The 25,391-nt window shown below is 37.9% G+C and overlaps 1 protein-coding gene across 3 annotated transcripts in view; it reads right to left on the bottom strand.

The window, feature by feature from the left end:
- LOC135105696 (uncharacterized) overlaps positions 1-23,353 on the bottom strand; it is a 38,792-nt gene extending 15,439 nt beyond the window's left edge. Inside the window, exons 1-5 of one of the 3 annotated variants that reach the window (XM_064014087.1) lie at positions 22,652-23,353; positions 14,557-14,703; positions 14,000-14,221; positions 11,209-11,371; positions 9,395-9,532 (exon numbers count right to left, since the gene is read on the bottom strand). In XM_064014087.1, coding sequence (XP_063870157.1) covers positions 9,395-9,532; positions 11,209-11,371; positions 14,000-14,221; positions 14,557-14,588 — 555 coding nt within the window. In that variant the 5' untranslated portion in view covers positions 14,589-14,703; positions 22,652-23,353. Of the gene's footprint in view, positions 1-9,394; positions 9,533-11,208; positions 11,372-13,999; positions 14,222-14,556; positions 14,704-21,158; positions 21,244-21,263; positions 21,447-22,651 lie in introns of those variants that run through there. The other 2 variants (XM_064014084.1, XM_064014085.1) reach the window with 2 other exon arrangements.
- Between the last annotated feature and the right edge of the window lie 2,038 nt (positions 23,354-25,391).

Below are 25,391 nucleotides of genomic sequence, written 5' to 3'. Positions count from 1 at the left end.
ATCATTATTTTGCTTAATGCTGTCATTTAGTTCATACCTCACATATCTCTCAGCCATCATACAGTAAATACCAGTTAAGAATGCCTATTCGAAATATCCAAAAATCCGAGTTATCAGGGGGAAAATTAGACGTAACCTTAGAAGTCATCATGAAAACCAGCTCACACAGCAGGAATCAGGCAGCAACACCAGTTGTGCGTGATACAGAAGGACAAGAGCCGTACAGAGAGCAGGCAGTGTTTCCAGTGCACATACTATTGTAAACACCAGGTGGTTAAGTATTATGCAATGTACAAGGGAAAAAAAATATATTTGATATATAAATCATGCATTTAGTATTTAATATTCAAATATATATCTATCTTTTCTGGTGCGCATCTTGAAATTTTTTTCTTAAGCAGTGGGCAGCATTGACTGTGTCTAAGCATCCCTCACACTTGCCTCTTTTAGTGGAACTGTGCACCTCACCACAGTTTCTTCTGTTCTTGTAATTGTGCTAAAACCAAAGGTCATTTCAGTCAGTGGTTATTTTCTCCTATTCCTTCATTTAGATAACTCAGGATAACACAAGATGTGATGCTCTACAGTAGAATACAGTACCCTCCCAAGTTTCACACTATCTGAGTTTTGTGATCCTCAAGTTTGGTGCTTAGTCCTAAATTCTCACCATCCTGAGTTTCAAGCATTATCACCCTGAGTTTTGCACTGTTTTTGACAAGTATTGGTTGCATTTATCTACCACCAGTGTCACATGTACACATACAGTAAACCGCACCTAAGTCGGAGTCGTATATATTCCTCCTTTCCCTCTCTTCCCCCTCCCTCTCTCTCTCTCTCTCTCTCTCTCTCTCTCTCTCTCTCTCTCTCTCTCTCTCTCTCTCTCTCTCTCTCTCTCTCTCTCTCTGAAAGTAAGAACAATCCTGAGGATTGCTAAATAGAATGAGACTGATTGAAAATGAAAATGGAATTATGAGTGAGAAAGAGTGAGAAAGGATGAAAAAAAAAATGACACAGAATGAATGAGGGAGAAAGAATGAGGTATCACTCCCTTGTTCCTTATCTTTGAGAGATAAGGGAGAGGGGAGGTGACAGGAAAGGAGGTTTGAGACAAGATGAAAGAGGAAGGGAGAGGAAAAGAAAAAGGGGAGGAAGGGACATAACTGGGGAAGGAGAGTACATGTAGTAAGGAAGTGGAGGAAGGGTGAAGGAGGATGGTAGTATGGGGAGAAAGTAGAAAGAATAAATAATCAGCAGGGATGAGGAATGAGTGAAGAATTAGAGGAAGAGAGGAAGTAGTGAGAAATAAGTATTCTCTTTTCCTGTCACTCACTCCTTTTCATTTTTCCTCCATCTGTTCCCTTCATGTTTATGGTCCTTCCATCCATTTTCATACCCAATCAGTCTCATTCTATTAAGCAATCCTCAGGAATGTTCTTATTCTCTCTCTCTCTCTCTCTCTCTCTCTCTCTCTCTCTCTCTCTCTCTCTCTCTCTCTCTCTCTCTCTCTCTCTCTCTCTCTCTCTCTCTCTCTCCGTCATACACACATGCACACACACACACACCTAAAGAACATTAAACCAGATGTGGTATGTTTAATGGAAACTAAATTAAAAGAGGAAATAAAGATGAGATTTGCAAAGGAATGATATAATACATGGAGGAGAGACAGAAAAGAAAGGGAGGAAGGATGATATTGTTGTTGAGGAAGTGGAATGTGGTGATGGAATGGTAGAAACTTTGAGTGTTGTGATTAAGATCAAATGAGTGAAAAAAAAAAAAACTTATTGTGACATGCATAACACCAAAAACTAATAAATGGGATACCAATATATATAAAATTATGCAACTAGAAACAAGAAATAGCATAGAGGAAATGATAAGGAAAAGTAACAAAGTGCTCTTAGTAGGCGACTTCAACACTAAAGGAATTAACTGGGAGGAGATAAAAATGAAAGAATATGTTGGATTATGGAGTGAAGAACTTATACATACCACGATGGTGAATACAATGAGACAGTGGGTGAATGAGCCTACAAGATGCAGAGGAAAAGAAGAACCATCACAGTTGGACTAAGTGTTTATGAAAACCCCAGAAAGTAGACCAAGCATACATTGTCTGAGTCCAATGGAAAGAAGTGATCATGTGACAATAGAAATAGTACCACAGGAGGAAAAAGTTTTGCACAGGAAAGAACAGTTTAGAAATGGGAGACAGAACTATGCTATGGCAAACTTTTCAGAGCTCAATAAATTTTATGGAAAAACTGACTGGAAAGAGCTATTTGAAGATAAAGTAGTACAAGAAAAATAAGAGATACTTTTGAGCAAGTATAGAGAGAGGGTGTAACAGTTTGCACCAAGTTATAAAGTGAAAATTGGGAAGCATGAATAGTATAATGCCAGGTGTGTAGAAGCAAAAAAGGAAAAGCACAAGGCATGAAGAAAAATTATGAGAAAACTGAACAAATACTGGGGAAGAATACAGAAAGGCAATGAATGAATATGGTTTAATAAGTGAGAAAGTGACATAGTAAGAAATTGCAAGGAAGAGCCCAAACTCTTCTATAGATACGTAAATGGAAAAATGAAACATAGGGAAGATATAAACATGTTAAAAAGAGAAGGAAGAATTCCTGAAACTACTAAGGATATGAGTGAGCTAATGAATGAGAGTTTTTAATCTGTGTTTACAAAGGAAGCTGATTTTGTGGTATCAGAGAATGAGGGAATACAGGAGATACAAGTAGAGACAAGAAATCAAGAAACTGCTGGAAGAGATGGATGTTAGAAAAGCTATGGGACCAGATCAAGTAAATGGATGGATATTAAAAGAATGCAAAAAGCAAATGGAAGAACACATTTGGGATATAATTAACAGCTCGTTGAGGGAAGGAAAAGTACCAAGGAAAAGGAAAAGAGCTAACATAGTGCCAATATACAATGGGAAAATAAAGTGGAACCATTAAATTATAGATCAGTGCCACTAACAAGTACTGTAAGCAAGCTCTGTGAAATAGTAATTAAAGACAGATGGGTGCAATACTTAAAAGATAAAAAGATAATTACAGAAAAGCAATTTGGATTCAGGAAAGGGTGATCCTGTGTTACAAATCTGCAAAGCTTTTATATGAGAGTAATAGATGGAATGCAAAAGAGTGAAGGATGAGTTAATGTGGTATACCTGGATCTCAAAAAAGCATTTGATAAAGTTCCCCACAAAAGTCTTGTGTGGAAGTTAAGAGAATGAAGGAGGACTAAAGGGAGCAACATTGAGATGGATGGATGATTATTTACATGGGGGAGAAATGAGAACAGTAATCAGAGACACTAATTCAAGCTGGCGCGAAGTGACAAGTGGGGTACCGCAAGGATCTCTGTTGGCACTTATTATGTATCAAATATATGTAAATGATATGACAGAAGCTCTTATTATGTATCAAATATATGTAAATGATATGACAGAGGCTCTAAATAGTTATATATACCTTTTTGCTGATGAAGCAAAAATACTGAAAATAATAAAGGATGAAAATGACTGCAAAGAGTTACAAAAGGATATTGACAAGATGCTTGCATTTTTGTTGTCCTTGCCCAGTGCCCTTCAAAAAAAAAAATTAAATAAAAAAATTTTGAAAATAGAATTTAATGCCAGAAAATGCCACATGTTGGAAATAGGAAAAAGTAAAAAGAGATCATCATTTAATTACAAAATGGGAAGAGAAATAATAACGAAAAGTAATGAAAAAGATTTGGCAGTAATGATCCAGGACACACTATAAACTGAAAGACACATAAATGGAATATTCAGCTCTACATACAGCTTGTTAACAAACATTAGGGTGGCATTTAACTATTCAGATAAAGAAAATTATAGCAAGCACGATATGACCTAAATTGGAATAAGCAGCAGTAGTTTGGGCTCCACAAAGAAAAAAAGATATATGGGAACTGGAAAGAATACAGAGGACAGTGACAAAGATGGTACCAGCATTGAAAGACTTAAGCTATGAAGAAAGACTTGAAGAGATGGGATTACCAACACAACAAGAGAGAAGAGACAGAGGAGACCTGATAACAATGTACAAATCAATAAAGAATATAGAAAGAAGAGATAAATTACTTAGTACCACAGATGGAGGAGGGAGATAGACGAACAAGGGGGCATGGAAAGAAAATAAAGAAGAGAAGGTGTTTGAGTGACATCAAGAAGTGCATCTTCCCATTTAGAACTAATGAAACTTGGAGTGATTTGAAGGATAAATATTGTACACATTTGAAGAGAAACCGGATAAATATGGAGACAGGACAAAATGAGCTTTGGCTTGTGCCCTATACAATACAACTAGGTAAACACAACTAGGTAAACACACACACACAAACAGAATTAATAAACCATATGGAGAAGGCAGACAGACAAGTTTTGGAAATGCATATGGAAGAGGGGACAAGATATATGAGAGGATATATAAAAAGATTAAGAAGAGTGAATATCTCAGTGACACTAAGAAATATAGTTTCCTGTATCGAAGCATTGATCTCTGAAATACTTTAAGTGAGGAGGTGGTTACTGCTGTTAGTGTGAGCAAATTTAAAGAGATATTGGATAACTGTAGATATGGAGATAGGACAAATAAGCTTTAGCTTGGACCCTGTACAATAAAACTAGGTAAACACACACACACACACACACACACACACACACACACACACACACACACACACACACACACAAACACATGCTGAGAGAGAGAGAGAGAGAGAGAGAGAGAGAGAGAGAGAGAGAGAGAGAGAGAGAGAGAGAGAGAGAGAGAGAGAGAGAGAGAGAGAGAGAGAGAGAGAGAGAGAGAGAGAGAGAGAGAGAGAGAGAGAGAGAGAGAGAGAGAGAGAGAGAGAGAGAGAGAATGGGTAGGATAGATGGAGGGGAGGAAATGGAGAGGAAAGGGAAAAAGGGAAAGGAGGGCAGGGAAGAGAGAGGGAGAGAATGGGGAGGGAAGGAGGAAAAGGGGAGGAGAGCAGGGAAGAGGGAACGAAGAAAGGAGTGAGGTGGGGAAGGAGGGAGTGAAGAAGGAATTAAATAGACACACAGGCCACAACAGACCTTGCTGTCCTCACAAGGTGACTTGACCTTGAACTACTAATGGGATAGTAGAAGAAAAGGACAGCAAAACAGAAAGCTCTCTCCCCACCTTCCACTCACTCCAGCATAAGCTGTACAGGAAACAGGTAGGAAGTACATACCTTATGTGGTTAGAGAAGGGAAAACCTGAAGAAAATTTTCTAGGAAAGGAAGAAAATAGAAATGAAATGAAATGAGGTGCCCCATTTCCCAGAGGCAAGGAAGTTAGTCTCTAACAAACAAATGCTGTTAACCACAGAGTGGAGGCAAAATATTTATTAAGATGGTGTTTAAAAGTCCTTACACTGTTGCAGTTTATCACATCTCGAGGAAGCCCATTCCACAGATTAATTACATGGTGGAAAAAATATTTTTTTTATTCATGGAAGTTGAAGGATTTCCGAACAATTCTGCAACCATTTCCTCACAAGTAATTTGAAAAAACCTATCATGAAATATTCAATGCAGTCCATGTTATCAATCCCTTTGATGATTTTAAACACCTGTATTAAGTCATCTTTTATTCTTCTTTGAGTTAATGGGAATAAATTTAATTCCTTAAGAAGCTCTTTATATGATTCGTTTCTTAGTTTTAGTATATTTTTTGTTTCTCTATGCTGAACTTGTTCTAATTTATCTATGCCTTTCTGTTAATAGGGGCACCATGCCTGAAAGCAATACTCCAAAAGGGGATGGACTAAAGAGTTGTACAAAGTAAGGATTGTATCCTAAGATTTATATTCAAAAGATCTGCTGATTAAGCCAATTATTTTGTTTGCCTTCTTTACAACTTCTGAGCATTGTTGGCTAGATTTTAGGCTACTTGATATTGTTACTCCTAAATTAATTTTGCTATTTTCACTTTTAAGCTGGGTACCATTCAAAATATACTTTGCTTTCTTGTTTCAATACCTTATTTGAAACACTTTGCACTTATCTGCACTTATCATTTGCCAGGTTTGCCTCCACTCTGACAACTTGTCTACATTTCTATTACTTGTTTGTTATAGACTACAGAATTCGCTATTTTGGCATCATCAGCAAACTTCAATATTATACTGGTAACATCTTTGTATACATGTTGTTTATATATACAAGGAGAGAACAGGTCCTAAAACTGGCCCGTGTAGCACTCTACTGGTTACATTAGTCAACTTGGATGCTTTACCATTTATAACTATTTTTTGTTTACATTTGTTTAGCTAGTTTTCTATCTATCTCAAAATGTCACCTTGTATACCATGGGATTTTAGTTTAATCAGCAAATGTTTGTGGGGGGAGTTTGTCAATGGACTTTTGAAAATCAAGATATATTATATCTACCACTTTACTTTCATCAAACTGGTTCAGAATATCAAAGAAGTGTATGAGTTTTGCCAAATTAAAGCATTTGTTACAAAAGCCATGCTGAGTATTTTAAGCAGTTTGTTTTCCTCTAAGTGATTAAAAAGAAATTTAACTTATTCAAATTTCACTTTAAGAGAGAGAGAGAGAGAGAGAGAGAGAGAGAGAGAGAGAGAGAGAGAGAGAGAGAGAGAGAGAGAGAGAGAGAGAGAGAGAGAGAGAGAGAGAGAGAGAGAGAGACACACACACACACACACACACACACACACACACACACACACACACACACACACACACACACACACACACACACACACACACACACACACCTGAAGAAGGCCTTTGATAAAGTGCCACACAGGAAATTGTTGTGGAAGTTGAAGCATAATGGTGGGCTAAGGGGGGCCTGCTGAGATGGATGGAAAATTTCTTGACAAACAGAAATGAGAACGGTGGTAAAAGATAAAAAAAAAAAAAAAAAAAATCATCAAGGAGAGAAGTCATAAGTGGAGTACCCCAAGACTCAGTACTTGCACCAATCATGTTTGCAGTTTATATAAAGGATATGACAGAGAGTGTGAACAGCTACATGAGCCTTTTTGCAGATGATGCAAAGATGCTGAAGAAAGTTAAGAGTGCAGAGGACTGTGGAACATTACAAGAAGACCTGAACAAGATATCAGAGTGGAGTTATAGATGGGAAATGGAATTTAATTTAAAGAAGTGTAAAGTAATAGAATTTGGAAAAAGTACAAGAAGAGTAAAAGGAAATTATGTGTTGAATGGTGTAAGGTTGAGTGGAGCAGAAGACAAAAAGGATCTCGATGTTACAGTGACTGGGAACCTGACCCCGAAGAGACGCATTACCAAAATTACAGGAGAAACCTATAATTTGTTGAGAAGAATAAGGCAGGCCTTTGCATATATGGATGAAGAGATGGTCAGCAAGATGATCGTGACACTGATAAGACCTAGACTAGAATATGCAGCAGTAGTGTGGTCGCCATACAAGAAAAAAGATATAAGGAAATTGGAGAGAGTCCAGAGAGCAGCTACGAAGATGGTACCAAGTATCAGGGACTTGTCATATGAAGAGAGGCTGGCAAGGATACTTCTACCAACATTGGAAAAGAGGACAAAAAGGGGAGACTTGATTGCGATATATAAAGCATATGAGGGAGTAGAGGAGGTGGACCGGAGCGCCTTAATGGTCTGGGATACACGGGACACTAAAGGACATGGAAAGAGGCTGAAGAAGAGTGCTTGTAGAAGAGACGTCAAAAAGTATAGTTTCCCATATAGAAGTATTGATGTATGGAACAGTCTGGATGGGGAGATAGTAAATGCAGAAAGTATACATGGATTCAAGGCTAAGTTGGATATAAAAAGATATGGAGATGGGACAGCACGAGCATAGCTCTTTTCCCATAAAGCACAACTAGGTAAATAACACAACTAGGTAAAACACAACTAGGTAAATACACACACACACACACACCGCATAGTGTATTGGTTAGCACACTCAACTCACAATCAAGAAGGGCCGGGTTTGAATCCCAAGGCAGGGTGTGGCAAATGGGTGAGGCTCTTAATGTGTAGCCCCTATTCACCTAGCAGCAAGTAGGTAAGGGATGTAACCTGAGGGGTTATGACCTCGCTGTCCCAGTGTGTGGTGTGTAAGTGGTCTCAGTCCTACCCAAAGATCAGTCACTATGAGCTCTGAGCCCTCTTTCCATAGGGGAATAGCTGGCTGGGTGACAAGCAGATGACCGTAGGTGAATCACACACACACACACACACACACACAGTTTTAGATATGATAGTGCTGCACAGCCACAGCACTGCATCACACCAGATGTGAGGACAAAACACACACACACACACACACACACACACACACACACACACACACACACACAGTTTTAGATATGATAGTGTTGCATGGTCACAGCACTGCATCACACCAGATGTGAGGACAAAACACACACACACACACACACACACACACACACACACACACACACACACACACACACACACACACACACACATTTAAATGAAATGGTGCTGCACTGGCACAGCACGGTTTTATGCTGGAAGTGATGACAAAACACACACACACACACACACACACACACACACACACACACACACACACACACACACACACACACACACACACACACACACACACACACACACACACACACACAAAACACAATTCTAGGCCATGCTGCCAGAATGAATAAGTGTTTTTACAGTGCTTTCCATACCCTGAGTTTTGTGATTCTCAAGTTTAGCACCAAGCCTTCCGAAAAAAGCAAGCATGAAACTTGAGAGGTTACTGTAGTACATTATATACATATTCAATGTCTATCCTAGTGTCCAACTTCCCCCATATACAATATTTTGGAAAACAATCTGAGATATCAGGTATCTACCTGACTTTCCCTGTATATCCAAGATATCTGACACTTATCTGAGGGCAAGTGTCTGACTTATTTGATATCTGAGATATTTGGCTCTGTCTTAGACAGGGTTTACGGTAATACTGTTTCTTTAATGTCCCTATTTTCCCTTATGAAGTTCACTGGTCAATAAAAACACACTGTCACTTGGTTTATGCCTCACATTTCTCTCAGTATCACAATGCTTTTTCCTTAATGTGCAAAAAACCCACATCTATTTATCATCTGGTGATGAAAAACACTGGTAAATAAAACAATGGTCAATCTACATGTCTCACATTCCTCAGAAGACTCTCCTTCCCACTTTAAACATGTCTACAATGTAAAGTTAGTCAAAATAATTACAAAGAATCAGAGAATTTAGAGAGATTCACTTTATACTTCTTTGTGGCAACTGATATCTTCAAACAGATGAAAATAAACCTCAATGTATATGGACCAATATTTGCAAGCAGGAAGGACTTACCTGGATGAAGTCCACAAATTTGTACTGCAGAGTCATGCTTTGGTTGAGGGAGGAGTAAAACCGTTTGACTTTGTGAGGCGTCACCAAGTCTTCTCCTTCCCCTCCAATGTCATTGTCCCCTGGCACAGCGATGGTGTGCTGGGGGTTGGAGTCCAGTCAGCTCACATCAGTATTGTCACACACAACAGTAATTTCCACTCAACAAATGTATATTCATATTTTCTTTACAAGGAATGTGGTAAAAATTTAACATCTCTATCTAGATACTTAAATGACAAGAGCACTTTTCTTAGCCATACCTCTGATTAAGAGATTAAGATGCTCTGTATAGCCTATAGGGAAAATTTATAGAAGCAAATCCTAGTTACTACATTTTTTACTTATGTGAAGTAGCCCACTATGTGTCATTCACATGAATTCTAGCATATTGTTCCTGTCATTCATGAATGATGAATCACAAAAATATGGAACTCTTATAACAAACCTCCAAACAAGACTGCAAGTTTTGTAGTAAAAAAAACTCTACTTTAATTTAAAGACATCCAAGAATATAATTATTGTTCATGCCATCACCACATTTTATGCTATCAAGTTTCTCCTATTTGTATACCATGATGTGAGTAGCTGTGTGTGTGTGGTTGTAATGTGTGGTTGTGTGTGTGTGGTTGTAATGTTGTATAATATATAAAATTTTGGATGTATTTAAGACCTAATATAGTTCGTTGTTGTTGTTTTGTAAGAAATATTGATAGTTGCTTTTATCATTATTGTTTTTAGTTCGTTGTATAATATATAAATTTCATGATGTGTTTATAACCCTTTTATAGTATGTTGATTTTCTGAGGAAATGTTGGTAGTTTGTTTTGATTACCATTGTTTTGAGTTCTTTTTTAGCTATTACTTTTTTATGTTCAATTTGTGTCTTTTATTGAAGGATGTCTTTATTGCACGCGTTTGTAATAGTGTCTTTTGATATTGCCTATGGTCTCTTTCTTATATATTCTTCTAAATAATCCTTTTAAGTTTTGTTTGTTATTGTAAATTTTTTTTTTTTTTTTTTTTTTTTTTTTATCGTGTTAGTTGTATTAGATTTCATCTATAATATTGTTTAAGATTTGAGATCAGTGTACGTTTTACAGTTTTATCTACATTAGTTTAATGCTTCTGTTTTAGTTTTTAGTTCTAATTTTAGTTTTTCTTTTACTATCAGTTATTTTTATGGACTACAGTGGTTGTGAATTGTCTTAAAAATTAATATTTATTAATCAGATTTCTATTTGTACATTGTTGCTGTGGTCAATAAACATATAATAATAATAATAATAATGTGTGTGTGTGTGTGTGTGTGTGTGTGTGTGTGTGTGTGTGTGTGTGTGTGTGTGTGTGTGTGTGTGTGTGTGTGTGTGTGTGTGTGTGTGTATCAGCTGCCTACACACCCTGCTGATACTGTCCCCTGTCCTCATCCTCATCCCTGATCCTAGCCTCTGCTTTCTCCAACACTCCACTCATGATCCTGGCCCAGAATTATACACATCTTGTGATAAATAAGGTAGACCCAAGTAAACTTAGAATGAGGTGGTCCAGAAGGATATCAGTGATCTAGACCTGTGCAGGCAGTTGTTCAAGACTGTGTAGCTTGGTGAGTCCCCATCAGAACATGGTTAAAAAATGCAAATAAGTACTGAGCCTTTCAAAATGATGATGATGATGATGATGATGATGATGACAGGAATAATGATCATATACAATAAATATTTACCAACATGAGGCATTAGAATATAAACAATGGTACATCTGACTTTAAAGACCATTACCTTTACATAGTCTGGCACTGTCAAAAGATTTTTAAAGTGCTGAAGTGTTGAGTAAAAATCTGTGTCATTAAATATGCTTCCATCATTTAAGAGGTCACCTAAATACACAACAATATCAGGTTTTGTCTTCCACAGTGCCATTTGAAAACCACGGCTAACATACCTGAAAATGAAAAGTTTCAAGAGTTTAGTACCATAACAAGAAACAGGATTACATCACTAAAGAACACCATCACAGTACACAACGAACACTTACAACACAAAGCTAACTAATTTATAAAGGTAACATTCATCATCACATGCAGCTACGCAAAATACTAGGTACATTCATGTAAGTATTTGGAAAACTCAGTATAATCAAAGGTTCTTTCCAACACTTGTCAGCCAGGTAAGCCTATGCTAAGCACAAACAACAACATGCATCATTTTGATATACAGCTAGTATTTTTACATATTTTGGAAAGCCAGAACCAAAACTCTGAATATGTTTGCTGGTCTATGAAAGTTAGTCTAGAGTAAGGATACTGAAGATAAAGTGAGCGTGTTTATCTGAGGCTTAGCTTGGAAACAAAGCACCACACACTATGTCCTTAAGAAGAGAAATACATCAATACTACAATCAACAAATTAAGGAAATGAATGGTCAGGTTCACATTCCATCTGCTCCACTTGGTAATGGAGATATTAAATCACAGTTCCAACTTTGGCTGTACTGAATCTAAGCAGAAATTATCAACAGCACTCCACATAACACATCATAATAATGTATCTTAACAATAAAAATTTGGGACTGGCATTCTAATTTGTTGGCTTTGTAAGTCAACGCAAGAAAGTTTCATTCAGTTTTCTTTCTACTTTGTCCTGTGAACTGAAGTCATAATCTAACAAAATATTTCCATAATCTTATATTCTCTCTACATTTATCCATAAAAAAGAAGAACATTATTGCTACATGACAGCAAACATAAAACAGTCTACAACAAAAATAGTCTAGGGTGAAATAAGAATTACTAAGTACAATCTCAAGCATTACAAAGGAATCCTGTTAATCTGGCATCTTCAAACAACACAGCAACTCATGTCACCTGGAGAACGACACAATTGTAGTGCTTGTAATAATGAAGTAATGCTGCTTCAGTGCCTTAATTACTGTACATGAATATTATACATTTTTACAATTTATTTACAACAGAATTAATTAACTGAAATTACAGCAATTACAGATTTAGTACAGAGTTTTCACATTTAGTATATAAAGGTTAGTGCATTGAGCTCACATCTGAAAGGGCACAGGTTTGAGTCCCGAGCTGGGTAGAGACAGTTTGGGCTTTGTCTCCTTTCACAATACAAGATCCTCTGCCAAGACACTCCCAGCCAATGCAGCAAGGAATCTGGCTTATCACTCCCTGACCATTGCAAGCCTTTATCCTGCAGTCAAGAGGGAGGTTTCAAGACATTTATCCTCCAATTTTGGATGATCCTTTTTTTGACATTTCTTTAGAAACTGGCACTTCTGTGGGTCTTTTTTTTTTTTGTGTGTGTGTGTTGCCATAGGCCAGTGGCTCTTTTACACACACACACACACACACACACACACATATATATATATATATATATATATATATATATATATATATATATATATATATATATATATATATATATATATATATATATATATATATATATATATATATATATATATATATATATATATAAGCTAAGTATATTGTCTATAATAGGATGCTAAAGGCTTGCCAAAACCTACTCAGGCCTTGGTCACTCTCTTAGCCCGACTGGTGACATGTCAGACTAGTAAGCTAGTGTGAGTGTCTTCTCTTCAATCCTCAGCAATAGCCTCACATGACCAATTAATTGGACTGCCATATTAATTTCTCAGTGTTTCCATGATCCTTCAAAGGAAGTACAATATCTAGCTGAGCTAATACTAGCAATATGAGTTCACCTTTATTCATCTGCTCCTTCAATGACAGGAAACTGAACTAATCCTCAAAAATATATAAAAAAGCTCAATCATGCAACTGCCACAATAAAAAAACAGAAGCAACAAAAAAACACTGGATTTCTGTACTAAACTGTGGCATGTTTCTGGAGGTTCCTTAAGGAAGATAATTGTGGTCTGAATATCTCCACTTCAGCCTTACTCACTTGTCCCCTAATTCCTTTACTTCCACAAACTTGAGCCATGCAAACATGTCTTCGCACTCTCCCAGCTCCCTTCCCTCTCCCCAGTCATCTAGCACCATCTTTATATTTTGCAGAGAATTGCCCTGTTGCACCTAAACATCTATACACTGTAGTTCTGTGCACCATTTATATAACATTCTCACCCAACCTCTTCAAGGGACCAACCAGTGCTGGGGAGGATGGGGGGAGGAGGAATATCTTCTGCTGTTTCACCTCAAGAGATCCTGAAATCACCTGTAAAGTATTCTCTCACATTCACCTACAAATTTCCTGTCTGTTATCATGAAAGGCCACTCTGACTCCATTCAAGAGCTTAGGATTTTTTGGTAACCACTTCTTTTTTTTCACTAAGTCTAAATTTAAAAAAGATTAATGAATGTATACATGCATACGTATAAGCATCTGGGTCTATGCATGTTTTTCTTGACAAATTCAGTAAACACTTCCACAACAGAGGCCTGGGTGCTTGTTACTTCGACTGGCTACTTCAAAAGGTGGGTTAATAGAGCACACATTTTGCCAATTTGTCACTAAAACACTTTGTTATGATTGAGCTTCCTCAAAATGATGACCAACTACATACCTGTCAGCATCCCAAACAGTTATCAAACTGAAAGGGAATATGGGTTCAGAGTCTGAAATCAGGCTCAATATCTGAGGGTCAGCCACCAGGAGGAGGCGCACACTCTCCTCCGATGGGGTAGTGAGGTGTGGCCAGCTGAGGGTGGTGGCGGCATAGGTGAGCCACTCATTGTACAGCACCACGCCCATCATGAAAGTCAGCAACAGCTGCTTCTTGGTCACTCTGGAACATTGAGGATCATATTCTGCAGCTTCTCTTACTTTCTTATGTTTTTATGTGTTTATGTTGATTTTCTCTCTCATGTCCTGCTAATTTTTGCACAAATGAGAATTACTTAAACTGTCCTAGAAAAGTATATAGTAATGATATAGTTTGACATTATATTCTGCAGTTTAATGCCCATGCACAATCTAAAAACATCCATGAATGAGGTACTCAAAATTCACTAAATGTATGTCCTTCAAGTTGTCAGAAGTTTCATGCATCATCATACCTTACATGTTTTTTACAACACAATCAAAACAATTTTGACCATATTTTGAAATTCAATGATCTACCTTCTTTGGCAGCAAACAGAAAATCGAGCCATGATTCTGACTATTTCCCCCAGTGGCTATTCTTTCACAACACGAGGCATGTAGCAAGCTGTGACACAGGCATGGTGACCACCAGCCTGTCACCTGCAGCACCTGGTGATTGCTTCCCTGAAAAGAACAATAAATACTTAAATTAAAATAGTGACCAAGTCCAATTGCACTTCACTGTGGCCACACATGGTTCTGGAGTCATAAATGCCACAAGTAGAAAAGCAATGTTGTGTGGTCTATTTATCAATCTGTGTCTGTTCCTATGAACTTCTCTCAATAAGGATAGCCATGATAGGACAGCAGCCAAGCCCTTTACAAAAGGACAGCTTGGAAATATACTGGAATGAGTGTGTTCACTACAATATAATATTAGGATGCATCAAGGAATGTATAAAAAAAAAATCCCACAACCTGAGTCCAAATATCTGAATGGTGAATAAAAGAAATTCAAGTACTGTGCTATATCAATATCAGGATTCAAGTACAATAAATCTTGTAATACTTTGGAAACATAATCGAAGGACAGGGATTAAAGAAAGCCTGAGATATACATATTGTCTAAAACTATACACATTGTCTAAACAAACTATATACTAAGTCCAAAAGAGGAAAAAAATTGAATAAATATGATTAATGAGATGGATTTAAAACCATGACATACTTAATACAACAGTGCCCTTGAACCATTAGATTCCTTAAAACACTGTGCAGTGTGCCTAAGTACCTGAAATACAAGACAGAGTTAATGCATGAAAGTGAAAAGCTTTCTGTAGTAAAGCGAAGGCCACATATGCATGGTATGATGAGCTTCACACATGTTTCCTCATTCTCTGAGATTTTTTAAGCAGGTGGTGCTTAACACTCATTGAAATTCCCCTAGACTAGAAATTCTATTTGCCACTCATCTTTTTTCCTAATTCCTTTACAAACAATTGCCTTATACTGAAAGCAATAAAACAAAAATACTATATAGCAATACATAATGATAACTTAATGCATTAAGATATGGCTGAAATGATTGCTATTTGCTCACTGAAGGCAGGAAGTGTTAAGACAGGGTGAGTCAAATTAATGATACACCACCTCCACAACACCCACCTGGTTGTCTTTGATATTGGGTTAGTATTGGTGATTATTTCTACCATACTTAGTGTTTCTATGCTATTGTTGTATTGATTAACAGGAAATATACTAGCCCCACCATAAAAGCACCATACATCACCATATTACACTGTGTCAAAGTGAATTTTCATTTGGTGTGCACACTTATATATCAGTGATAACTTCTTATCAATATCCTACCAGCCCAACCAAGCAGGCAGTAGGCACCTGCCGAAATGGTGATTACTCCCAGTGAGGTCTAAAGCACTGGATCAGGGGGTGCTGTTAACTTATCATTAAAACCAGCTGTGACCTCACTGAAAGTTTTCCCTTTGTGTCTCACAACACAAGGGGACAGTCACAGGCTGCCCTCTACAGACAACTCTTCCTCCACACAAAACTACAAGCACCTAATAACACACACACCCTTCAACCAAAATTTCAAAATTATCATGGCAACTCCTACACCAGCCTCGGAGTCTCCATCTGGGGAAGGGACCACAAATGTCCCCAGGTCAGACTGCCCTTCTGACAACGACCCTAAGTGTCTTGACACCCCTCTGAACTTATTCTTCATTAACTTCTGCAACATTTGCAGTCTAAAATCTAATTTTCAATCTGTAGAACACCACCTCTCCTCTTCTAAACCTCACCTTCTTTTCCTCACTGAAACTCAGGTGTTTGAGGTAACTGAAAGTAGCCCCTTTTCTGTTCCCTCCTACTTTCTCTATCCTCATTTTCGATCCAAAGCTGGATGTTGCGTTTATGTGCGCAACAACTTAACCTGCTCTCATGCCCACACTCTTGAATCTTAAGAGTTTTCCACCATCTGGATATGACTACAGAGTCACTCTCATACTAAATTTATCTGTACTGTATACCTCTCACCTAACTCCTCTGACTGTTAGAAATTATTTGACTACTTAACTTCCAAAGTAGAGCACATTCTGACTCTCTTCCCTTTTGCAGAGATCTCCATTCTTTGAGACTTCAATGTTTAACACAGCTTGTTCTCATGCTATACATCATAGAGAGGTGGCCCAGAAAAGGTACTTAAGCCTTCCATCACCAGAATCTCATGCACTTTATATTTCTGCCCAGAACCATGCCAAGTCTGTTCTCCAACTAGCCAAAAACTCCTTCATTAACAGAAAGTGTCAAAACATTTCAAGATCTAACTCCCCTCATGACTTCTGGCATCTAGCCAAACATATCTTCAATAACTTTGCTTCTTCTTTCCCTCCTTTATTTCAACCAGATGACACCACTGCTATCACATCTATTTCTAAAGTTGAACTCTTTGCTCAAACCTTTGCTAAAAACACTACCTTGGATGATTCTGGGCTTGTTCCTTCCTCTCCTCCACCCTCTGACTACTTCATGCTACCTATTAAAATTCTTCGCAATGATGTTTTCCATGCCCTCGCTGACCTAAACCCTCGGAAGGCTTATGGACATGATGGGGTCCCTCCTATTGTTTTCTGAAACTATGCCTCCATATTTACACCTAATCTAGTCAAACTCTTTCAACTCTGTCTGTCAACATCTACCTTTCCTTCTTGTTGGAAGTTTGCCTACATTCAGCCTGTTCCTAAAAAGGGTGACCATTCTAATCCTTCAAACTACCGTCCTATTGCTTTAATTTCCTGCCTATCTAAAGTTTTTGAATCTATCCTCAACAGAAAGATCCTTAAACATCTATCACTTCACAACCTTCTATATGATCGCCAGTATGGGTTCCGTCAAGACCGCTCTACTGGTGATCTGGCTTTCCTTACTGAGTCTTGGTCATCCTCTTTTAGAGATTTTCGTGAAACTTTTGCTGTTGCCTTGGATATATCAAAAGCTTTTGATAGAGTCTGGCACAAAGCTTTGATTTCCAAACTACCTTCCTACGGCTTCTATCCTTCTCTGTAACTTCGTCTTAAGTTTCCTTTCTGATTGTTCTATTGCTACTGTGGTAGACAGTCACTGTTCTTCTTCTAAATCTATTAACAATGGTGTTCCTCAGGGTTTTGTCCTGTCACCCACTCTCTTCTTATTATTTACCAATGACCTTCTAAACCAAACTTCTTGTCCTATCCACTCCTACGCTGATGATACCACCTGCATTTTTCCACATTTTTTCATAGACATCCAACCCTTCAAGAAGTAAACATTTCATACAAGGAAGCTACAGAATGCCTGAATTCTGATCTTTCTAAAATTTCTGATTGGGGCAGAGCAAACTTGGTATTGTTCAATGCCTCAAAAACTCAATTCCTCCATCTATCAACTCAACACAACCTTCCAGACAACTATCCCCTCTTCTTCAATGACACTCAACTCTCCCCCTCTTCTACCCTGAACATCCTCAGTCTGTCCTTCACTTATAATCTGAACAGGAAACTTCACATCTCATCTCTAGCTAAAACAGCTTCTATGAAGTTAGGCATTCTGAGATGTCTCAGCCAGTTTCTCTCACCCCTCCAGCTGCTAACTCTGTACAAAGGTCTTATCTGTCCATGTAGGGAGGGGATTCCACTCATACCACTCTTCTAGATAGGGTGCAATCTAAAGCTTTTCATCTCACAAATTCCTCTCCTCTAACTGACTATCTTCAGCCTCTCTCTCTCATTGCCACAATGTTGCATCTCTAGCTGTCTTCTACCACTATTTTCATGCTAACTGCTAACTTGCTAACTTGCTAACTACATGCCTCACCTCCTCCCTCGGCCTCGCTGCACAAGACTTTCTTCTTTCTCTCACCCCTATTCTGTCCACCTCTCTAATGCAAGAGTTAACCAGTATTTTCAATCATTCATCCCTTTCTCTGGTGAACTCTGGAACTCCCTGCCTGCTTCTGTATTTCCACCTTCCTATGACTTGAATTCCTTCAAGAGAGAGGTTTCAAGACACTTATCTTTCAATTTCTGACTACCGCTTAGGATCCTTTTCTGGGACTGGCATCTCAGTTGGCCTTTTTTTTTTTACTGGATTTTTGTTGCCCTTGGCCAGTGTCCCTCCTACATAAAGGAAAAAAAAAGAGTGCCTGGACCCAAACTATCAAATATTAAAAACTTAATATTAAGGTTTTTTTCTACATTTACTCATCCAGTTCAAGTATCAGAACACAAAATGACAAGGTGCACACTTTCAATGAGAAGTTACTGAACCTCTTGCCACAATGGATGTGAGCATGGTTCACTCATATGATGGTTTGCAATGATTTGTATGCTTAGTGTGATGAAGACACAAGAATAAGATGGATTAATTGCTTATACTTAATAAACTGTTAAAATATTACCCTGAAAGCTCTACACAGGAAGAATTGTTTTACATTTTTTTTTATTTTACTGCTTCCCTTGGCTTCCCTTATTTCTTATATTCTTATGTTCCTATTCATCTCAGAGTCTGATGAATTTTTGGTGAGTGTACACAATTAACAAGGGAAATATTTAGTATCTGAAATATGTGGCCAACTAAAATAACACTGAAAACAAGAACTTCATCATAAATTAAATGGTGCACCAGGATAACTACAGTTACAAACACTTCAGTATCACACAGCATACATACAATACTGAATACTTATGAAACTTTCATTGTATGGATGACTTTATCACACCAGCACTGTCTCTATGAAGTCAAAGCTGCTGTGTACCATCAGCATGCATTCATGAACACTCGCTCAGCAGAATGAACCCCATAACACCTTTGTAAGATGTCACAGAATCTAGTTTGCATGCCATGTAATTTCCGTTAGTGTGTATGTATTTTTAGAAATCCTAACACAATGCTGTATGTAACTAACTCGAGGTTCACCTTGGCCATACTTTAAGTACCTCATAATACTGGTGACTTTTGTATTTTAGGATTACAAGGGACACTACATTGTGTGTGTTATTCTGTATGCTGTTAGTGATGAGTCATTGGGGAGCTTTAAAAGAAAAATTAGATAAATTTATGGATATGGATGATAGGCAGAAATAGATAGGTATGTTTCATGTAGGGACTGCCACGTGTATGTGTGATGGCTTCTTGCAGCTTCCCTTATTTTCTTGTGTTCTGTGAGTGTCCAAAGAGTGCCATTATACAAGTGATGAATTTGTTTTGTGCACCATTTGGAAGCATTTCAGTGGCTGATTTTACAGGCTGTCATCCCTCACTATTAAGTTATGTTCAGTTTTCTTTCCTATCTACATGTAATTTCCTCAGACCACTTTTTGAGAGTGGAGTCTGTTTAGGTTAATGGGATTGTAATGTTTAGCTAGATCTAGCATTGAAAATTCCCCAAGAGACTGATGCTTTGCAGTTTGCATGACCTTTTGGGGCTTCAGTGGGTTAAGAAACTCCCTTGGTTAGCATTAAGAGGTTACAGCATTTGGTTAGGCTTAATTATGAAAACCCTTCTCATTGCTACAAGGCCAAAGTTAACGTAGGGTAGTTAGCATATCTTCCTGTGGGATTTAAAGGGAAGATGCAAAGCCATCACAGCTGGTGTTGGACCACATTTGCCTCCCACATCCTGAAAACCCTGTTTCACACCTAGTCCTCAAATTAGAATTTAATTGGGGACTCGCAATGCCATGACATTCCTTAGGTTAGCATTACGAAGTTGCAACATTTGACTAAACTTAAATTTTGAAAAGCCTGTCACAGTTGCACAACTAAAACTGACACAGGGCAATTAGCCCAGCTTTTCGTAGGGGCTCTGACTCACAGTTTGTGTTAGGTCATGTATGTCTCCTGCACCCTGAAAACCTACTTAGCACTTTTTTCTGTAATGTAGGATGAACTCAGCAAGGGCTACAAAAAGTTGAAAAAAAATGTCCACAAAAGTGCCAGTGCTTTAAAAATAAATCAAAATGGTTCTGGTCCTCAAGGTTACTGCAAAGACATTTCAAGTAACAGCGTTATCGTTCTGTGCCAATTAAGTTATGTGGTATAATTCTGGTTCTGGTCACACATTAGACATTAGTTAGGTTATTGTATTAAATGGTACAGAGATTATCAGGGAAATATGGACTTTGTAATTAAGCATAATCACATATCTGATCTTTATCCTTGAATTATTTGTTCATGCCCTAAACCTAACTTAATTCACATGACCTATGTGAATCTAACTTAACCCATCCTCAACCAACACCACATATTAATTGTGTTATGTACTACAATAATTATTACAGAGATATGGGCTGAGGAGTTACACATACTTAATTCTTACCTACCTAAAGCTTAACCTAAGTAAACCTACCTTCCCTGACCTTAACTAACAACCTACCTTAACATTAACAACGACCACGTCACCTTACCAACACCACACCTTTACCTTGAAGAATCTGAACCTGCCTGAACCTTAACCTAACCAATTTAACCTGACCCAACTTAATTTAACAACCTAACCTGACCTAATGCAATAAACTAACCTAACCTACCATCAACAAAACCTACACCCCTTTACAAACACCACAGATAACACCATAACATACCTCCTTATTCCTTAATCACCGACACTACCACCGCCCGACGGTAGTGATACCCAGGCATAACCCATTACATTAGCTCATATAACGGGAAATACACTTGTACAGTACCTCTGGCTGGGTGGATAAAGCTGCCTGGGTCTCATAGGGTCAGGTGGATTCCAGGCAGGGTCAACAGGTGATTAATTAAGCAGGAATGAGGGAGGAATGCGAGCAGGTAACAGGTGTTTAAAGGGACTCCCGAAAATGCCTCCACGAAAGCTGCCGGTGACTTCCCTTTTGTTTATCTTTTCTTTTTTTATTGTTATTTTTGGGTGTATGATGGTTAATGTACGTGAGAGTTAGCATACATGATTCATCTTTCCTTACATGTAGCTGGGGAAAGGAATTAATTTGTCTAGATACAATTATTATTTTATTTTTTATTTTTATCTTTTTTTATAAGGGTGTGTAGGTAGTGAAATGGATTGTTTTTGGGTTGGATAGTGGGATGTATCCTTCATTTCGTTTGAATTTTTGGCCTTTTGAAGTGTTATGGTGACGTGATAAAGGAGGAATATTAATAATAGGTATTGAATAAGGTCTGGTTATGTCAGTAGGTCACTGTAATGCAAGGAAAGGATGTAAAAAAAAAAATAAATAAAAAGATAATTTATAAATTACATCAGCTGATGAGGTGCTGAAGAACAAGAAATGATGATGATAGAATAATGATACAATGATACATAAGAGGATATACATATAGTTTTCTTGATAATAAGCTCTGTACACTCACATTTCATACCGAAACAAGCTTATGACACACATACAGTACAGTACAATATGTGAAAAAATAGGTATAGATTGCAAGTATTACTTGTAAAGCTTGAAAAATTAAGTGTTTTATAAGATTCTACATTATCGTGATAAAAGAAATGAGAAATACGAGGCACAAGACATATATACACAATCTATAGCGTAAAATTTAGGTCAGATTGTCATCCATACAATGTTGAACATAGGCCGTGTATAATATATATATATATATATATATATATATATATATATATATATATATATATATATATATATATATATATATATATATATATATATATATATATATATATATATACATATATATAGAGCAGTACACAAGTACTATTTAGAAACTGAAATAGCAGATAGAGGCAACACATCCATATACGATATACACAGTGAGAAGTACATATTGAGAGCACACATACACAAACACATAATAAACGTAATACACAGGTTAAAATAGTGAAATACAGGTACAGGACACCACACAAACACGAATAAAAAAAAAAAAATCGGTGAAAGGGCAATGCAAGGCAACACACCCATACAGACTACACAGCGAGAAACACATATGGAGAGAGTAACAGACATATACACACATAGGGACACATACATACAGACGGACACAGGCACACAATTTATAAAGCCATTTGTGTGTCGCGCATGGGCAGGGCTTAGAGGGTCACGTGACGAGATACCTGCATTGATTGGCGGGACGGGCGCCTGCGCAGGCCCGGCCCTGGGACGAGGCTGTTTACGCCATTTTGGTGTAGGTTCTGGTCAGTGTAGTGGTGAGCGGCGTGAATCCAAGCCATCTCTGTATGTGGGTGACTAAGAGGATTATATATTAGTGTAACCATGAGTACTAACGCCAACAACACCAGCAAGGTGTCAACGACGGATAGAGTCATCAAAAGTGAGTACAAATGAAGGCTTTGTATAGATAGACTACCACCAACTTGACTTGTCCCAATGGCGGCAAAACGTCAGCCCGCCCTGGTGACATGGCCTATTTCCGCCGCGGGGTGCCTGCTGGGCCGTGTTGCGCGTGCTGGCGGGCCCGTGTTGCCGCTGCTGGCCTGGGGGAGCCCTGTCGAGGTGCTGAAGGAGGAATAGGGACAGATAGGCTGGGAAATAGAGGTTGTCGTCTGCTTGGCATTCCTATCGAAATTTCGTCTGCTAGGCCCAGCTGTCAGCCCCATCAGCGCCCTGGCCAGCCCCCGCCACGGCGCCCACGCCGCCACGCCCGCACGCCCAAGCCCCTAGCATTGCCACTTAGCGGGTGTAACTCTTAGGGACTTGTAAAAATTTCCCTCCTTTCCTTCCATTTGGTCACCTCTCGCCACCAACTGCCTCAAGTTGCCAGCGATGTTTTACTGTGTGTGTGTGTGTGTGTGTGTGTGTGTGTGTGTGTGTGATGATAGTTGAGTGTGTGTGTGTGTGTGTGTGTGTGTGTGTGTGTTTCTGTGTGTGTGATAGCGGGTAAGGGTAACGGCTGTGTGTGTGTGTGTGTGTGTGTGTGTGTGATAGCGGTAAGGGAAATGGCTGTGCGTTTGTGTGTGTATTGGAAAGGGTTGATATTTTTCCATTTATATTTACATATGTATTCATTATTCCGTTCATAACATTGCAACCATTGAGTGGTGAATAATGATACGAGTCTGAAGGCTGAGAGAGAGAGAGAGAGAGAGAGAGAGAGAGAGAGAGAGAGAGAGATGCGGGGGTGGATATCCCTGCTGGATAGTGAGCACCCATCCTACTACTACTCTCATGTGTACACATCCGGCCTGTGCGTGTCATGCTGTGTGTGTGTGTGTGTGTCCCAGTCATTACTTGTTTGTTTTTATTTAATTTAGTCAAGTTCGGCCTATCTTGTGTTTTTATTAATATTTATTTTTCTCATAACTTCTTACGGTATGACTGAAGTTATGAATGTCAAGAAAGTTAATATATAAGTATGCTGTACGAAGGCTAAGGTTTCTTCGTATAATGATAATGATAAAAAAAATAAATAAATAAACGTTATGGCAGTTACATGAAAGACCTTGTCGATTGATATTGTACATGAAGGAGGAAGGAAATATTAATAAGTAACAATATTTTTATGTACAACTTTTTTGCCGTGTGTGTGTGTGTGTGTGTGTGTGTGTGTGTGTGTGTGTGTGTGTGTGTGTTACGTAATTGTTGTTTTACGGCATTGAGCAAGACTCACCCTGCATTTAAGCAATAATATCGTATCTTTCATACATGTCTTTCAGTGTGTGTGTGTGTGTGTGTGTGTGTGTGTGTGTGTGTGTGTGTGTGTGTTTTGGCAACATTCATAGTATTATAGCACCAGCATCATACTAACACGTATTATTCACCCCATTGAGATAACATGATAAATACGATGTGGGAGTAACGAGCCTTATCTAATTAGTGTTTGTAGGTTGATAAACTGCACCAGAAATGTTGTTTTTTTTCGATTTTATTGCTAAGAATGTTGTGGGTTTATTTTTTATTATTATTATTATTATTATTATTATTATTATTATTATTATTATTATTATCATTATTATTATTATTTATATATTGCAATACTAGTATTAATGTTTATTCTAATTATTATGCATTATATTTTTTACGAAAATTACAAAAAAAAGGTCTATTTTTGAGAAACGAAATAAATGCCGTTTTAAAATTGCGTATTCAGTGTTGATTATTCAATTTACCTAACGAGCTTCAAGTAGAAAAAAAAGTAATATGTTTTTATTAAGGACAGGAGGACAACGATTTATTATTATTGTCATTGTTGTCATTATATATTTTTATAATAGGAGGGCAACGATTATTATTATTATTATTATTATTATTATTATTATTATTATTATTATTATTATTATTTTAGAGGAAGAGGTAACTGAAGGTGCGGGTAAGGGGGTGAGAGTTTGAGGGATGGTGGGGAACACACAAGGGGGAGAGTGTATACTTCTTATCTACTAGAGGGAAGGTTAACAGTGTTGCCAGCTCTCTCTCTCTCTCTCTCTCTCTCTCTCTCTCTCTCTCTCTCTCTCTCTCTCTCTCTCTCTCTCTCTCTCTCTCTCTCTCTCTCTCTCTCTCTCTCTCTCTCTCTCTCTCTCTCTCTCATGAATGGTTATAATATAATGCAACTCTTAAAATGCTGTGTGTGTGTGTGTGTGTGTGTGTGTGTGTGTGAGAGTGTGTGTGTGTGAGAGAGAGAGAGAGAGAGAGAGAGAGAGAGAGAGAGAGAGAGAGAGAGAGAGAGAGAGAGAGAGAGAGAGATTTTGAGCAATACTACTACTACTGCTACTACTACTAATATTAATAATGGTGAGTAATAAACAAATGAATAACGAACTATAAATTGCTACTACTACTACTACTGCTACTACTACTACTACTACTACTACTACTACTACTACTACTACTACTACTACT

The sequence above is a fragment of the Scylla paramamosain genome, chromosome 12 (assembly GCF_035594125.1).
Source record: "Scylla paramamosain isolate STU-SP2022 chromosome 12, ASM3559412v1, whole genome shotgun sequence".
In the NCBI taxonomy this organism is placed as follows: Eukaryota; Metazoa; Arthropoda; class Malacostraca; order Decapoda; family Portunidae; genus Scylla; species Scylla paramamosain.
This window is presented reverse-complemented; position numbering and strand designations above follow the sequence as displayed.